The sequence below is a fragment of the Cyphomyrmex costatus genome, unplaced genomic scaffold, assembly GCF_001594065.2.
Source record: "Cyphomyrmex costatus isolate MS0001 unplaced genomic scaffold, Ccosl1.0 scaffold142, whole genome shotgun sequence".
Classification (NCBI taxonomy): domain Eukaryota; kingdom Metazoa; phylum Arthropoda; class Insecta; order Hymenoptera; family Formicidae; genus Cyphomyrmex; species Cyphomyrmex costatus.
The window spans coordinates 901,943-921,671 of record NW_017275413.1 but is presented as its reverse complement, the minus strand read 5'-3'; the positions used below and the strand labels follow the sequence as shown (position 1 = coordinate 921,671).

Here is a 19,729-nt window from a genome sequence, read left to right as displayed (position 1 = left end):
TAACTATCTCTACTGTAATATTTAAGTGCTATAGATAGATACCAATTCCTGGTGCTACCCTGCAGCAATAAAAAATGATGCACCGTTTTTACCGTTTAATATTTCCTAAGCACCGGTGCCGGTAAATGGCTAAATCACGTCTGCTATTTGAGAGCGCTATCTCATCATGCGTGTGCGAGAGTGCGTTCTCTCTTCTCCCCGCGTCCTAGCACCTGTACCAACCAACGGCACCAACTCTATCTACCACCCACCACCCCCAACACCCTCTCGGCGGAAGCCAGCGCTCGCGCGAGAGAAACTCCATGAAGAGGGGGCAACCACCCCGCGCCCGACTAAGGGAAAGAGAGAGAAAGAGAGAGAGAGAGAGGGTGGCACGCATGCGCCCCGGCACTCGCGGGGGATTACCCGGCGCGATCAGTCGTGGCCGGCGGTGCCGGAGGCCAAAGACTCTCATCGCGAGGGTAGTAGACGCGCGTCGCATTTTCCGCCGGACCTCTTCCGCTCTCGGGTATACTTATCTGTGTCCTCCTCACCTCCCCCTCACCCCGTTACCCCGGTCCTCCGCCGTCTCCCCCGTCGCAACCCGCCGCGCGATATCTAAACCGTCGCCGGCTTTTAGATCGGGCGCGCGCCGCGTATGCACCGCGTGCGCTCGCAGCAGCATCGCCGTCGACACCGCGACGACACGCCGCTCGTTCTCGTCGCCGGCCACCATCGCCACCGGCTCTCTACGCCGCGGATCGTGCACGTCGCTGACGACGGCGAGGACGACGAGAACGACGACGACGGCGGCGGTGACGATCCGGCAACGACTCGACGGCATCGCGATAGATCACGAGGACCAGGGTGACGCTGAAACGGACGTGCGTTCCTCTTTGAGGACTAGGCACCGAGCTCGGTCGAGCGTGGGATTCGACCACAAGATCGAAGGATGCTGGCCCGCTGCCTAATCTTCGCAGGTAAGTCCTGCTCTAACGTCTCTTTTTATTATCGCAAGTTTTTCCCCGTTATGGATCGATTTCTCCATATAGTGAATAAAATAGAAAATCGACAGCGGCATAAGCATTGGGTCGTAAAAAGAATCCATTACTGGTTTAAATTAAGCTTAAACTAACAGATCTCTTGTTTTACTTTTTCTTTAGAGTGTCTTACAGTTTTACAGGACAGGAAATGAAGGTTTAGTTAAATAAAAATGACGTTATACTGGTGCGATCAACGCTCAAAGGAAAAAGTGAATTTAAACGACCGTTTGTTCGAACTTCTTCATTTCTACAGAATGTCGGATTATATTATGTGCATACTGATCCAGGGATTTTGCCCTTTTCACGATAACGCCGAGGAGCTCGTTCTCCGCTCCGTTATACTTGATCGGAAATGTGCATTGATATCGCGCGATGGCTTGATCGTTACTTCGGCGATATCTCCGCTTACTTCAAAGATGTGAGCTTTAAAACTGGTGCATATTTATTAATAAATATGGCGAAGTCGTATTTATAAATATAAGCGTCGCTAAATAAATATTTTATGACGGAAATTTGCGAAGGATGAAAATGCTCCGCTGCCATTTCTGCAAGATGTTGTGTCGCTTTATTAGAAAAAGGAAACAAAAAACAGTTTCCGAGTAGCTCATATCGCGGATGCTGTAAACATCGGAGTTCCGAGTTTAGTGCGAACCAAATTTTCATTTTGACTTTACGATTCGCCGTACACGTGACTCCTGAATAGTGCGTATCGTAGTAACGTAAATTTCGTTCATATTCTATTCGCAGACTGAGATGCGACTTCGGAATCGTCGCGTTTCGAATACGATAAACCTTAACTAAAATTCGATTTTTGTATACGGAAAGAAACGTTTTGCTAAAATATCTAAAAATTTAGCTAGATACAGATCTGACAATAATTTTATTAGAATTATTATAGATACAATGAAAATTCCTCAAGCTGAGATTATTAGAATATTAAATATTTTTGTAGCATTGTTCGTCATGCTGAAATTTCCTACATAATTACTTTGATGATTCAACAAAATTATTTTTAGATCTGTATCTATCTAAATGTCCAGATACCTCAGGAAAATCGTTCTTTTTACGTATATCAACGAATGAAGCTTACCTCGAATCGTGATATCTCGTTTTGCTTTTCGCGACTTGCACAGTGCGTTATATTAAGGTGTCCTAGATGCTGAAAGGCTGCGTTATAATAAAAACGACTGTTTGTAGCGTGATATCACGACTGCGACGTTGTAGCGTGTAATTGAAGCGATCGAAGTGTAAATTTGCTCGTGCGAAAGTTTCACGTCGCGGCGGAACATCCGTACGCGCTATCGCGACGCCGGTTACCGCACGTCCATACTATTTTCCCGTGGAAACAATTTCAGCGCAGCCGTCCAACTTCCTGCGCGTGTAAACGCGCGTGTGACACGACGTGCGCGCGTGTTCTCTCCCGTGTCTATAGTTGCGATGTGTTTCGAAAAGTTTCGCTGGAAACAAGATAGAACAGGGCGTGGGCGCGCGCAAGCACACCAACGCTTACGGAAATCTAATTCCGCGAAGCTGCACACTAACAAGTTCGTTCTGCGTAAAGAAACCTTAGCGGAACTCGTGGATCTACTCAAATTATATGAGGCACGTACGAGACTGTAATTAGATACGCGATTTAGATGACGTAGAGATAATACGGGGGGGGGGAGAAAAGTTCTATTTAGAACAATACTATAATTCAATGATACAATGCTTTTTATGTAAATGTTTCTTTCTAAATTAGTTCCTTCTACTACTTTTTTACGTGTTTTCTAAATCCATGTGCCCTCTGTTTTTGATACTTTTGATATAACGAGATGCGGGATGTTTAAATAAATTACGGTGCATTTTAAAGTCAGACTCCTGATTGGTCGTCGTGGCCATATTGGATCGTGACGTCGTAAGTGAGAATAACATAATGAAGCTTTTTGAATGTCATAAATAAAGAAAATTTTAATGAAACAAAATAATAAGATCGCTTTAAAACATTGGTGAAATGAACCGAAACTTTCCTTACTCCCTCATTCCATCCTCCCACATATACATATCATTTTTATAACTCTGTTTTACGAATCTTATTATTTAATTTTATCCAATTTCTCTTTATTTATAAATGACAAGAACCTTCAACGTGTCATTCTCGCTTATGACGTCATGGCTGCGTCGACTAATTATAGGAACCTTAAACGCGAAAAAGTGACAAATACAATAATAATAATAGGAATAAAGGTAAAAAAATATGTTTTTTATTATAGCCATTTGATTCTGCCATTCCTAAAATATGAAATATATGTATGAATATTTAAAAACAGCTAAACGTGCAAATAATTCTCATGAATGTACATCTATCATTATGTTGTTTATGCAACATTATTAAAATCATTGCATTACAGTAAACTGAAACTTTGCCTTATTTAATATCGCAATACGGAAAAGAGAAACATATTTTGCAGCCAAAATTATTCGCGTTGTGATATCGATCATTAAAATTACCTCGTTCGTCAGTCGTACTCGCGAGCGTACTCGAAATTATTTAGGTCAACGAAAAATCGTGCTGCCATGAGAGTGTATAAAAAGCTCCAATCTCCGCGTCCTCATTTATCTCGCTTAAGGACGTTAATTAATCGCGAAAGTCAACTGTACCGTCCGTCTCCTTAATAACTCCCGTAATGATACATAAAGACGATAAACTTGAGACGTGTACAAGGAAGAACTATCAATTACGAACTTCTCGACGTCTTCCTGCTGTACGTTTGTCTGGCAGCGAATGCAATCATCTTTCAGACAGTTGAGGGCCTGTAGAAAAGAAGAAGAGCCGATAACGATCGCAACGCATCTTAAGATTCTTCTCGTTAACGTTCCTGCTTTCTTTCGCCTCCGCGCAGAAAGCTTTATGTAGTTTCCTAAAGGAGCTCGCCACCGTCGTTGTCGCCACCGCCGCTGCCACCGCCACCGTTTTACCCCCTCGTTCCGCACTAATTGCGGACAATCCTGGACTTGAAATCTCTCGAATCCGGGAAAGCCTTTAATCTCGACTGCCGTGCTTTAACGATGTCGCCCGTGTTTCGTAGAACGACATTCTGAAATTTAAGCGCTCAGAAGGGTAGAAGAGCCACCCTTAATAAGACTCCTCTCCTTCGCCTATATCAAATAACGTCCTTTTCATTATCCTTCTCCCTCCTGATCTTCTCGCGCATCCAAATTAGGATATTAATGTTAACAACATTTTCTGATTAAATAAATATTTTCAAAGAATACAGTGCGATATTGGTCTTACATGTGCCGTTACTGCTCAGTGATGGTACTGCGAGAAAGTGCCTGGATATAGATATAAATCTTGTGATAAAGAAGGAAATGAATAAAAAAGGGATGTATAATAAGAAGTATTTTAATTACGTAATAAATGAGTATTGACTAATTAAGAGCATCCTGCGAGCATAAAAGTAAATTCTTTAAATTCTTTGGAGTAGAATCTCACTCTAAAGAGTGAAAAGTGACCCAGGCTTGAAAAAGAGCGTCTCAATTTTCAATCCTTAAGAGTGAGATTTCACTCTTCACTGTAAGATTCATTTTAAATATTTTAGAGTAGCAAAATAAATGTATCTCACATACCGCATTAAAGTGATCGTAATATAAATGCCAATCTGCAGCTGTTGCTGCAATTGGCACTTATGTAATTTTTATCTATTCTTTATGCTTTATATTCTTTAATTTAACGTATACTCTCTATATGCAAGAGGTCTAAATCTATATAAACACAATATACTTGAATATACCAAAAGTGAAGTAGTTGATTATAATCATCTATGTTATATTGTATTTATATAGATTTAGTTTCTCGCAATAATACGTTAAATTAATAGGAACTTTTTAAAAATTAATGATAAATTAAAGATTAATTGGAGCAAAATAAAGAAACCCATTTGATCAAGTTTGCGTTATTAGCAGTTTTCTTTAATAACGCATGAAATAATGCGGCTTCTAATAATGTGATATAAGACACGATATCTGCAACGAAAACTATGATAACTGAGTCGCAAACTTAATATAACAATTAACTATTAAGAACGTAGAAACTACTGGATGAGATATGGTGAAGTGTAGAAAGTGAAATCGTGAAAGTCAAAAGTTTGAATAGAGGAAAAGTAAACATCAATTTTTAAGATCAATATTTTCGAAATGCAACAAATATTTTAATAATAAATCAGAAATTTAAGAAGATCAATTAAAAAGTTCAACAAAACAGAGACTTTTCCATTAAAAACAATTCAATTAGTTAAGAATTTTCTTAATTTTAAAGCTTACAATTTTTCATTTCTTAACTTTAAAAGTTTAGATTTTGTTGAAACTAATTATAACAAATTCATGGATCTCTATCATCTCATCTAGCTAATCATAACTTTTCTAAAAGGTGAAATTGACTACTAACCGTCAATACAATTTCAGCATTTCGAAAAGCTATGTATATTGCTACTGCTTTAACTACGCTTTTAACATGATCGTACTTTTCGGCGCTGCAATAAACGCGCGATATTCGCTTCCGAGGTGACGTATTCAAAGCGCGGTCGCTGAAACGCGCGAGCGGACATACGTGCTGGGTGATGAAACCTACTAATTATTTCTCACTCGGAAACACCGGAAAGGCATGCCTGCAACAGTGCTTGGATTTTCCACTGCACCGCTATTCAATCTGAAGTTGATATTTTTCCACATTCGTTCTAGACGTTCACCATTAATCTTTTGCATTTCGTAAAATTGTTTAAAAAAATATAATTTATTTTTGACATACACACACACACACAAAATAACGTAACAGTACATGAAAAAAAATGGATTCTCTCATCATGTATATATTATACGGTTTGCAAAAGATTTGACGTAAACAAAATGAAAATTAATGATCTAAGCTGTCAAAAAAAAAATCAGTTTACTATATTTTCGCGATGGTATCTTCATGCAAGTAAATAACTTATTTTTACAAAACTAGATATGTGTGTATTTAAATTCGTACCGAAATATTTAAGGACGTATTATACATATTTTCAAAATAATAAAAAAGTTTTGAAAAAATTACATATTACTCTAAATCGCATTTAAAAGTAATACAAAAAATTTAGCAAATTTATCATTTAGATCAAAAACTATTTCAATAAGTAGTATTTTTTCATTTCTTCTCTAATAAAAGTATAACATAGAAATGTATTGTAAAATAATAACAAAATGTTAATTTTTTAAATATAAATATTTTAATTTATACGAAACGTAATGTTGCAATGCAGAAATCAATTATAGATAAATAAATATTATAACTAATCTCTGAATAATAATAAATCCTTGTATATGAATCGTTTTGATTACTTAAAGTATTTGTACAAAAAAAATTGAAATGCTTGTCATTGTATAACGTTTTCAATTTCATAACAATAAAAATATTACAGTTTATAAGAATAAAAATACTATAAAATAAATAATAAAAAAAAACGTTATTCAATAAAAATAGAATGTTATAAACATGACTCTTATAGAAATAAATAAAATGTCAATATGAGTCAACACAAGTTATTAGCGTGCACTTTTTATACAATTTATTCGAAATAAATAGTGAAGCGTATACATTTCGACCTACGATTCAGGTCCTCTTCAGTACAAAGAAAATTGATTAAATATAAATGTTACATACGTAAATGGTATACCTCTCTCTCTTTCATATGTATATAATTTATTTAAAGTGTAAATACTAAACATTTAAAATAGATGCAATACATTCTTATAAAAACTAAGATATTGCTCGGACTGATAACTTCTCGTAACTTCATTGATTATTACTTCCCTGTAAAATTACCTCTCGAAAGTATTAATGAGATTCGTTACACAAAAATTAGATATTTATATAGTTCTACTTTACGATTGTACGTGGAAATGACACACGTAAACACTTCTAATATAACTTTGATTTCGATGGTCGTGGATACGGTAATAAAAATAACTATCGAAATGCAAGCCGGCTATATCGATCGACGAGCGAATTCCCGCGGCTGAAAGAGAACGCGGGGCTTTTTCGCCGGTATGTTCCCCGATTAGGTGGCTAACACAAGCCGACGTGACGGGCCTACGCATCCCAATGGGCTCGAATCCCGGCACCGGGTTGAATAATTTATTCGTTATGAATATAAACTCGAGGAAACTGATTCGTATCGCCGTGAGACCGGCGTCGCACGAGTCTAGGTCGAAGTACGAAGCGATGAAGAGTAAAGGGAGAAGTGGGCTCGAAAGCTGCTAACTACGAGCCCTCAGATTTCTCTACGACTTATGACATTCATCCTATTCGTGTGCTGCTTCTCTCCCTCTTTCCTCAGCCCTCTTCTTCCTCCCTTACTCTCACTCGTTTTCCTTCACTTTTCGTATAACTACTCGATACCCCCCAACCCTTGCATTCAGGGTGAGGATCGAACAGAGCTTTCAATCTCACGGCTGCCGCTTACGTTCCACGATCTCGTATACGTTATTGGAATGCCAGAAACGCGAAGAAGAGCTTTAGTGACCGATATAAGTGGAAATGATGATACATATACGTGACGGATGTATACGATCCGCTTGTAATCCGCTGATCACACGCATCGTGAATAAAAGTGCTCAGATTGAAAAGGATACAAATACCACAATCCTTTGCCTGGCACTTTTCAAGCAGTAATATTACTCGATTTCTTCAAATGGTATCGACATCTTATATTGTGTCGCTTGTAATCAAATAAAATATAGATACATAAAAAAGAAATACATACACTCTTCTCTCAAAAGTTTCATTCTTCATTTGTAGAAATAAAAAAAATGTAAACACACATTATCACCAATTCATGTGAAAATTAAAATACTGTATGTGTAATTTGTACATATTATAACATTTTTTTTTCAAATGAATTTATAATAATTCGCTTGCAGATCAAACTGTTAATTAAAAAAAAAATTGTTAATATCATTATTTAATTCGTTTTGAACAACGAGAAGTGATAAATAATACATCAAGGGAAAAGAAACGAGAATTTACTTAGCGGTGCGAATGTCGGAAACATCGTGAGACGGCGTGTTCGGTACGAATTACCGCGAGCTAGTGAAAAAGCGATTAAGATATATACGTCATGCTGCATAGTCCAGCGCGGCAAATTCAACGTTGGCCGTTTCTTAGCCTCAAAGTTTTACGCGAGCATTTACAATTGAAATTACTCTGTCGTCGTCGGTGGATTATTTCAGACTGTCCGCAAACTATAGTTGGTACTCTACTCTTCTTCTTTTCCGTGAGATTCGCTTTGAGAGGATTTTGTCCCGAGTCATAATGAAATCGCTGTCTCCCTCCACTATTCGTCCTACCTCCACTTCTCTCCCTTGTACGACATGACGCCACCACCGGTTTTCTTTATTACCCACCCCCTGCCGTTCCATCGCTTGATCGTTTGCTCGATGACACTCACAAATACGAGAGAGGAGCTCTGAGCTCGGAAATAATCGCCCCGGTGGTGGTCGACAACGCAAATTTAATAACTCGTCTTTCAACATTCGATTCTCTGTAAATAAGCGCTCTCGTAGAGTACTGTGAAAACGCGAAGAAGGAATCGAGCTAGGGGATCGCAACTTGCAGAGCGAAATCATTGAAAACGATCAACCGCAGCTTTATCACGATTAAAATTTTAGGATCACGTTCAGATACCTTCTGCGGTGCACTTAACATCCGCAACAAACTTGGGGCGATTTAAATGGATGAATGCAAGTTTTCGTTCGATTTGCGATCAATGCGATCTCCTTTCTGATACTTATGCAATTTTTTATAAATTGTTTCTAGGAATCGAATATTGATTACTAGAAACAACTACAGAAAAAAAAACAATTACTTTTTTCTTTTAAATTTTTCTATATATTATTTATTATATATGTATATTATTTTGTGTATTATATATATATATATATGTTTGTAAATAAATTATTTTTCCTTAAATTAATATTTCGTAAATTTTTGACTCATATTTATTGTATATTTTATATATAAAAACGTAATCCTTTTTATTTACAATATATCCGGCCAAACCTGAAGGTAACTATACCCAATTGTTATCTATTTTTCAAAAAAATTTACAATATCGTGATCGACATTTTACAATGTCATTAATAAACGGTATTTTGTGATGTATGTGTGTGTGTTATTAAAAATCAATCTTTAACAATACGTATTATATTTTACGTAAGCACAAGCTCATCTCGCAATATAAATTTCTGTAAAATCTCGAAAACTAATTCGAGCCCAAACGAATCGAGCTGCAAACAAAAAGCCGACGGTTTTTTATATCGCACAAACAAAAACCGACAGGTCGGTTCTGAATGCGTACGTTACGATTTATACGGGATCGTAAATTAAGGCTCACGAAGCGATTTCACACATAGCCGGAATACCCTCGACATCTTTCGACATCGTCAGAGACCTCATTGAACCGGACTTCTTCCCTCGCGACGGATTATCAATTGGTTCCCCTTAAAACCCTTTACGTTTTTAAATGCGCGCGCCAGTTGGCCACGCTATACGAGTGGACCGATCGTTTACTTTCGTGCATTCAGATTGCTTTTCATCGACGACGCTTTCGACACGACAAAAGACGCACTTTCTGCGTACTCGATGACGTGTTTCTCAATAGACCAACGTAGGTAAACAAAGAAGAAATATGAAAATATTTTTAAAAGCACGCGGATAGAATAATTTTGTTGAAGTATTTAAAAATTTAGCTAGATACAGATCTGAAGATAATATTATTAGATTAAAATAATTTTAGCATGATGAGCATGTTGCAATAAGTTTCGAATATTCAAGCAGTCAGCTTGAGCGTCTTACAGAATTATTTTGACGATCTAACAAATTTTCAGATCTATATCTGTAGTTAAATCTTTAGATATTTTAATCAAATCGTTTTTTCCTGATGAAACGTTTGTATATATTAAAAAAAATAGTTGCAATTACTATACTATAATTAGATATAATTTATTAAAATTAGAGTGGTAATTATAAAAATAGAATTTCTGATTTTGATTATTTTAGCATGCAATTATATGTAACCTTAAATACCAAACACTTTTCTCTCAGTGTTTAAATTATAATGTTAAAACATATTGATATTATTTCTTTTATTATTTCTTTGAATAGCCCTTCTGAAATATTTATTATTTATAAATAAAATTTATAAAGAAATTAATAAAATGTAAAATGATAATAAAACAAATCACTTTTGTTCATTGTATGCGTACTTTGTTAAAAGTGCTGATTTAAACTCCAGTCTCGATCACGGACGAATGAAATTTTCCTCGATCGTACGTAAGCGAACATAGTTAAGATGTAACATCCATAACGCGGGCAAATTTGCATGGCAATGAATCTATTATACCTATAACGGCATCGTTCGACCGTGATATCAGGCAAGTTGCAAGGAAAACGTAGATACGCATGCGGAATTAAAAGCGGTGGAACGCTGGAACGTGCGCTCGAACGTTTTGTTATCAGTTGTCTTTACGCGTTCATAATTTATACAACGTTTCTAGAATAGTGATAAAGTAGCACGAGCAGCGATGCAAATTGAAATAATTGTAAAACACAACACATGCAAATTTTTAACGATAGTTCCTTATTAACACGCGCATGGCGCTAATTAATTTAACCTTTCATTCGTAATAGAAGTGACTGCACTGCAGTGTCATTGATGACTCGAGAGCGGCATAGCGATATAGATTTAATATGTACACACATGCTACATTTAGTAACTCCCTTTAGCAGCGAAATTAGCCCACGCGCACATCGAGTGTTACGCCGTTAACTGCTGAATTATTCCAGGATAAACGTGTTTACATACGTTTAGTTGTACAGCATGAGCTAACGCCGTAGGGATACTTTAAACGTGTCGCTGAATAGACGTGTCATCTATCCGCGCGCGTTTAATCGAGGATTGGAAATACCGGCAGCCGATCAGCTTACTGCCGGTTAAATATTTACGCCGATGTAACACAAAGATATTTACTAAAAAGAACGATTGCTTTCGTTGAAAGAATTATTTGATTTCAGAATGGCAATACATAACACTGATGGAAAAGTTTTTAATATTTGTAACTATATACCAATATATAACATGTTAAGCAAAACTATAATCATTACTATTATAATATTAATAATAATAATTATATATATATACAGTTTTATCAACAAATATACATAGTTGGTGCAAAAAATAATTATACAATCAATGATTATAATTTAACTGCAATTTATATGGTCCAAAAATAATTATAAATCATAATTAAATTATACTAATTGTATTTTTTTATAGTAATAATAACTGCTGTAATTTATAGTCATTTTCGTGTTATTTATAAACATTTGTTGATAAATCTTTATACATATATGAATTGTAATTATTATTATTAACATTATTATTTATAACAATAATAACTATGATAAAAAGGTTTTATGCACTTGGCGTATATATATATTTTTAAAAAAATTTGTTTTATGCAAAATTTGAAACTAAGTTTTGACTTTTCACAACTTTTAAATCTTAATATGTTCGATATGACAATAAGCGCTTTAAATTATGGCATGTCAAGAAAATCTTAAAATTTTATGTATTTATTCGGATTAGCAATTATAAGCGGATTGAAGGAAGTAGAGAGAGAGAGAGAGAGAGAGAGAGAGAGATGCGAAAGGATGATTAAGTGACATTATTAAGATCTCGATGGAGTTACGGGGGAAATTGATGTTAGAAGTTATCGATTCTCTCGGGAAACTGATTAGAGTGATTTTCCTACAGCGAAATTGAAATTCGCGGTGCGCTTTAATGTCATTTAGAGAAACTCGCAGGCGTCTGGAACAGCGTTGAAAGAGGATCCTTTAAGGATCCTATTATCCATGGAAATAACGTTGAAGCGTTGCTTACCGAGATCGTGTACACTGTTCCTTTGAATTTAAGAGCACGTGTAAGTTTAAAATTAGACTATTCTCGCCCGAACGCACGTAACGATTACAAATATTTATTTGAAAATGCAATGACCGAGTTTCATATACACATACACTTCATAATATTTATAACTTTAAACATAATCCGTGCAAATGTAATAGCGAAACAAAAGTCGTAGTCGTGTTGTAAACGTGTGTTCTACATAATCCATTATATCTCAAAAGTAAATATGCCTTCGGGATTAGCTGAGAATACATCTCGTATATTCCCATATCTTTAAATGTCTACGTATATGAATCACAGACTGAGAAATAACAAATTAAATTCAGAACTGCTATGTAATGTGGTATTTTATAACACCGCGTTTCATTCTATGTATTAGTAGGATATATTTGTTCAGTACTTCGCGGAAAAATATGATACTTGATATTTTTATAAAAATGAAGGTTTGTTTCCATATAACCATCGTACATTGTATTAAAATTACTGTTTGTGCTTCTCTATCATTAAATAAGAAAAAAACAGGAAATAAATACAAATACAATAGTTAAAAACAAAATTTTATTACAAAAAGACATATTATATTTTTTTTTCTATGAAATAGTATATGTATAGTGTGTATCTCGTGATATCAATACCTCGAAAATCGATGTTTCACCGCTCGTAAATAAAAGTTCTCGTGTTTCTACAAATAACGAGGTTTCTTTCGCTCTGCTCTGAAATTATTTACTGATTATTCTTTGAGAATTGAAATTCACGACACCGATCGCTATGTGCAAATACGGTGACATTGAAAACTAATATTGTCACACGCGTTGTAATGCTCGACATCGTGTGAGAATGGGCTCCTTATCGCGATTCGCACGTACTGCTACCATTATCAGCGATGGGGATAAATCAGTCTATCAGTTCTCTCGCTCGCGTCGTCCTTTGACAGCTTAGGAAGAAGCTGGAGAAGGAGCCGCAACCGAGGAAGACGGAGTCGCTCGATATCCATTAACTCCCACCCTCCCTCTTTCTCTTTCTCTTTCTTTTGCCGCCTTGTCTCTTGGAAGAAGGAGAAGTGAGCGAAGTTATTCCTCGTTCATTGAAAAGATACGAGTTTTATGTTCTTCGAACGACGTACGCCACGCGTTTTCGTACTATTCCAGATTGTAGACCAAAAAATGGATCTCTATAAGAGCGTGGCAAAATTGCATTCTTTCCTTATTATAAAAAAAAATGTTTCAATAATCTTTGAGTCTCGTTCGTGAGGTCAGTGCGCGTTTATAATGAACTATTAAAACAAGATATAGAGATAAAATTAGTTTCTAGAAATATTTTTTTTAATTAGACAATTATATTATATTGTATATATAAACGCTGAAAGAAAAAAAATAGTTTTGGCACAACCATAAATTAATAACTCTAAAATTTAAGTGCTTGCAACTAGTTCTTATTTGTAAAACTAGTTGCAAATACTTACATTTTAGAGTTGTCAATTATAGTTGCCAAAACTGTTTTTCTTCTTTCAGTGAATGTATTCTGTGCAATGATTATATTACAAAACAGATAGCACGTAAAATAGATGTCTAGAGATATCTTCTTTTTATTAGAATATATTTATACTATAAATTAAAAATCTGGATCCAAATTGGAATTGCTGTTGTAGATAAATTTTCGCTTTCTCTGCATTTTAACGTTGAAATCTGTATCTTAAAGTAACATATTGTACAAAATATATCTATTTTGTCATTTCGAAGTCATCAATCTCGAAGGAGTCAAAGCTAATGTGATTTTGAAAGAGACTTTGAGACTTTTTTCTATTCGCGATGAGAGTCGATGTCACCCTTCGCTACCCTCACTACTTGAGCCTTTCTTCCGTTTTCCTTGCTTCGCTCCTTGCTTGCCTCGGCGAGCTTCGCCTTCGTTATTTAATATTCATACCGCTGCCGAGAGCGGTATACTACGATGCCCGCGGCCGCTCTCACAGAGCCAGGCTTGAAAAATGGACGACGCTTTTGATAAAATACGAAAAACAGTTTCTCTCCGCTTTTCTCCCCGCAATTCCGCCGTCTTCCTTTTCCTCCTATCCCTTCTATACTCCCTCTGTCCACGTCACTTCAGTGACTCTTTGAGTTGCGCGCATCCCACCACTCACCTCGAAAATCGCAAATTGCACGAAACTCGACGCTACAGCGATATATCGCTTCCAGTGTCTGAGCTTCTGTGCGCTCTTCTCGTCCGTTGAATCTTTCATTACGGAACTCGCTGGAAACTGCTGCGCGCACGGCCACTAACCCATGGGATTTCTAAAACTGAGAGCGACCCTCGCCGTCGCTCTGTCATTATTTCACCCATTAACGACGTATAACGCGAATCTGCTCGAGTCTTTTACAAGACTCTTCCATTTGATGACACTGCCGAGAACACGAGCAACTTAATTCCCAAGTAAACGACTTTGTCCTCAAGTTTTTTAGGAAACAAGTTGGAAAAGAAATTATTAAAAATTATTGTTGCGACTCAAGTGATAATATGCGATTTTCAAACTTATAATTACTAAATACAAATTTTTTTCTTATTTGATTTATTATAATATTATCGGTCTAAATTTCGCTTATAGTTTTTTCAAACTTGGTCAATTTATCATTTTATACGTAAATGTATTATAAGATAAAATAAGATAAGAGAGAGAAAGAAAGAAAAACAGAAAAAAATTTCCATTTATATTACACATATATTGTACAATATTAAATAAATTATATTATTATACATTATGTAAGAAGAAATAGGTCAGTGGTAGAAACTACCGATATATGCTCAATATATATATATATATGTGTGTATGTATATACTGGGCTAATAAATTCTAATAATTTACGGTACAATGTATTCGCATTGCGCTCATCCGAAATTCCGGTACACCGATAGACAATACACAGTTCATGCGAGCATTTCGAATTTTAGATTTTAAACAGGATTCACGTCCACCGTTTATGGGGCATCCAGTACCGTGTGCAGTACTATGCATCGTTGCAACTGCAGGTGATTCAGCGACCATCGTGGGGGCGGTACCGCGCGGAACACTCGCCGTGACGGGTTGCGCCTCTGCGGTGAACGTGGCCTTTCCCGTCTCCCTCTGACTCTCACTTGCATCCCGCCCCTGCAACTGCACGGAGATGCATCCTGCTACAAGAGAGCCAGAGAGAGTGTGTAACGAGTCCGAGAGCTCGTTGGACTCTCGGGTCGATGGTTCACGGTTTCGCCTTGCCCTCTCGAACGACCCACCCCTTTCCTGTCACTCTACCCTCCCCCCCCACCTCTCTCTCTCTCTCTCTCTCTCTCATTACCTCTCTTTCCAGCCGTTACCTCCTGTTCTCTTCCCACCTTCCCTCTCTCGTCCACCCCCGACGACTACCACTGCCCCTATCCGGGCGGCCAGTGACGTAACTTTAAATTCAGGGCCATCCGTGATGTCCAACGACAAGAGACTGACATCGACAAGAAACGGACTTATACGAGAAACCAAAAGCAAGGAAGTCTTGCGAAGAAATTTTTGATAGAGTAATCGCTTTACTGCAAGTTGCTCTTCATTGTCAGTTATTTATTCGCGTCAGATAACATGCATTTCAGTAATTATCAAAATTATGTATATATATATATATATATATATATATATATATAATATGATTTGAAGAAAATTGAAATAATTTTGTTAGACCATCAAAATAATTATGTAAGAGCTCAATTGGTTATCAGAATATCTCAATCTTTTGCAGCATTGCTTGTGATTTCTACGTAATTATTTGGTAATCCAACAAAATTAATTCGGACATGCATTCAGCTAAATTTTTAGGTACTTTAGCAAAATCAATTTTTCAACATCTATAAAAATAATATTACGATGGATTTTACAACTTAGATTTTGTATCATTAAAATTAACACTGACTACAAATTAATTTAGTAATAAAAAAACAAGATAATTAAAAGGTTCAGTTGAATAAATCAAAAGAAACAAATAAAATGCCACTATGAGCCAACTGATGAAATGAATAATAAAGCGTAAATTAATTTATTTATTATTTGAACAAAAAACTAATAATGAGAATCGTTTTTTTTTTAATTAAAAATCATTATCATACAAATAAATTAATAACTATTTCCGCATAATATAAATCACAGCAAATACTTATAAAATATGAAAGCGCATGTATTACGGAGAATTAACCTAATTTCCCACTAATCGTTCACAATAAAACGTCTACGTGCACGGGTGCAAGCACCGGTAATAAATGGCGGCTGTCCCAACGATTTCCCAGCGGCTGTCTGGCGAAACGTGGGGGGGGGGGGGGGGGAGAATGTGTGGACCCTTCTCGCAGGTCGAAGGCGCCGGAAGAAGGCGTCGAGACGCCTTCCTCGGGTAAATACGACGCAAATTCGATACCAAACCTCTCGTCGTCGTAGTCGTCGTCTGTCCCGACTCTTCCTGAATTCCGACGCTCACGTCGCCGGTGAGATCCGACACGAGCGCACCTGGGAATAACCGATATCTCGCTCTCCGTCTTTGCTTCCCTCGCGTTCTTCGTATACATATATTTCTCTATACGAGGGAACCTCCCCTGACACCCCATTTAGTTTCTCTCTCGCCCATTCCGCAACGTATTTCTCGTCTGTACCAGACTCGTTGCTCTCGCGGCTTTACCTATCCATCCACCTGTCTCGCGGTGACGTAACCGCCGAAGTAACACCGTCACCGGCGATGCTTGTCGCTTTCCGATGTAAACTTCCTCAGGGAGATATCTTCCAGTTTGATCGGGCACATGGACATAGATCGCGGGACAATTGCCTCGCCGTCGAAACTGGAGCGATCGGTATGTCACCGTGAGCATAATGCTTAAGCAAAGCATGGGCAAATTTGTCGACTAAATGACAAAGGTAAAGTCAAATATTTATTTGAATTTTCTAGAATTCGTTACTTGATACACTGAGAGAAAAAAAATGTATTAAATTTTAATAAATATTTGTTGAATAGTGTCAGTTGAAAGTTTGTTAAATGTAAACATATACATTTTTATTTGGTAAAAGAACTATTATTTTTCTAGTAAAAGAACAAGATTTTTTCAGTTGTACGTGTGACACATACATGTAAAGCGTTTTGTCTATTAAGCTGCTGTTCACAAAGTTTACATTCAAAAAATAAATTAAAAATTTAATTAAATTATGTAAAAAAATGAAATAAGCTAATAAAACAAATTAAATTTAAAAAAATTAATGAATTAATTAAATAAAATAAATAAATGAATAAAAATAATCAACATTGAAAAAAGGGTATCCTCTCGAAGCAATCTGAAACAATTAAGTCCATTCATCGATGAAGAAAATCTGATACGAGTTGGTAGTAGACTCCAACATTCTCACCTACAGTCAGATACCAAGCATCCTATCTATTACATCACATATTACAAGGCTTGTTATCGAGCACAAGCATCAAAAGCTCATACATGCAGGAATAAAAGCAATTCCAGCCGCAATACTTAATTACTGGTCGCTTAAGGCGCGTGGTACATTAAAAAAATTATTGCGAGGTTGCATAAGATGCTTCAAGCATAGGCCAAGATTTTCAGAGTAAATAATGGGCAATCTATCAGCGCAGCGGGTTGTACTCTCGAGACCATTCAGCTACGTGGGTATAGATTGTTTGCGGACCAATGTACATTCGCAAGAGATCGCGCAGAAATAATAAAAGCGTAAAGGCCTACATCATGATATTTGTTTACCTGGCGATAAAGACGGTCCACCTGGAAGTGGTCTCGAACCTGACTACTGACGCTTTCTTAAACAATTTATCCTTCAAAAGATGTGTTGGTCGCAGAGGCAAGCCATCGGATGCCTTTTTGGACAACGGCATCAATTTCGTAGGCGCAAACCATGAACTAGAGGAACTTCGAAGGTAGATTCTACCCCGCACGTACTAGATTTTACCCCCCGCATACTAGATTTTACCTCGCCGTGGGGTAGATTCTACCCCGCGCGTACTAGATTTTACCCCGCCGCGGGGTAGATTCAACTACACGCGTACTTGATTTTACTCCGCCGCGATTTGACTCGACTTGAGTCGACAAAGAAATCAGACACAGAACAGCCACAGGAAGAGAAAAGATGTGTCTCGTCTAAACTGTATATAAAGGTAACAACAGACCAAATCGATAGGATTTTGAACAAACACATCCGGACTATTTTCAAGCCTCCAGGACCTTAATCTAGTTGACAATTTTAACCACTTTCAGTCTATGTTACATATTTTGCGTAATGAAATACTTGGTTAATTACATTTATTTCATGTCCGATTTTTGATTAAGAAGAATTCAATACCTTTTTTATACACTTGGCGTATATTCTTTTTATTGTTGGATTATTTTGTAGAACGCTCAAGCTGGTTGCTAGAACGTCAAAATTTTCCGCAGCATTGCTCATCATGCTTGATCGAGTTTTCCACCTCATTATTTTGATGGTTCAACGAAGTCGTTTTCAGATCTGTATCTAGATTTTTTAGATGTAGCAAAATCGTTCTTTCCGTATCAATTAAGCCAATATTTTCTAGGATAATTTTTAGCGGAACCAAACTGGAATGCGAAAGTCAATTCTAAATGTAAATCGGATCGTTTGAATCGTGTCGATTCAGTTGCAGTAAATATCTCGAAGTTGTACCGGTTGAACGACGATGGAGATCGTTTTCGTTTGGGGAGAATCCGTACTATTTACTCCTCGCGCTTTGATCATAAAGCGAAACGCGACTCCGGTTGGCAGTCGTGCATTTGTAACTTACGACGTGATCCTCCTTCACTACTGAAAGCGCGTCTCGGTCGTTGACACGACGATGTCGGAATAATATTTCTTTTTCCCCCGCTCGTTCTACCAAAGCTCCACATCACGTATACATATTAGGCAAAGCATAAAGAACGCCTTCTTTTACTCTCTACACGCTCTTTCCTTTTTTTTTTGCATCGTCAAGTTACGAGGGTGGATCAGAAGGATACATCTTCTCGACGTGCATATGATAGCGAGATATCGCCATAAGCACCCTCTCGAAACTCGGACTGACGTAAATCCCGGTTGTCATTTATTCGACAATAAAAACTATTACTCGAAACATATAAAATTGAGCAATAAAATCAAAATAATATTACACATCGAGTTTTATGAATTAGAAAGAGTTCAATTTTCATTTAGAAATTAGTACCTTTAGAAGTTATGACCTTATTTAAAATATCAAAATCAATTGAGATCTTATTGTCATTGTATTTTGCCATTGTATTTTTCTCACGTATCTCTTCAAGAGCGCGAAAACAATTGTGAAAACAATTATTAACAACCTCAATTCTCTCTTGACTTGGATCTACCCAGCGGTCAACGTGGAAGCGACATGATCAACTATCGCCGATGTCCCGTGTCTCGAGATTGGAATGGCGGGAACGACCCTTCATAAATCCTAAGGATTCACGGGATACTGTGGGACTGTGCCAGTACTGCTGGTGTTCCTCTGATCCTGCAAGAATATACGAGCTCTAAGTTGCGCGCGAAATAAATTTACCGAGACAGCGGAACAACGTGTTCTCTCTTTTGTCTTTCTCTTTCGATATAGGTATCAAACAGGACCATTACCTTCCCGCAACCGAGAATCTGATAGTATCCGACGAAAGTATCCGTGAAATATTAAAAATTTACGCCAACGCGGCGGCAGTAAGAAAATT

The 19,729-nt window shown here is 37.0% G+C and overlaps 1 protein-coding gene across 1 annotated transcript in view; it reads left to right on the top strand.

Annotated features, from left to right (window-relative positions):
* Nucleotides 1–891: 891 nt before the first annotated feature.
* Nucleotides 892–19,729, top strand: part of Dscam2 (Down syndrome cell adhesion molecule 2) — a 105,794-nt gene continuing 86,956 nt past the window's right edge. Inside the window, exon 1 of the mRNA XM_018551638.1 lies at nucleotides 892–959. Within this exon, the coding sequence (XP_018407140.1) occupies nucleotides 932–959 (28 nt within the window). The 5' untranslated portion in view covers nucleotides 892–931. The remainder of the gene's footprint in view (nucleotides 960–19,729) is intronic.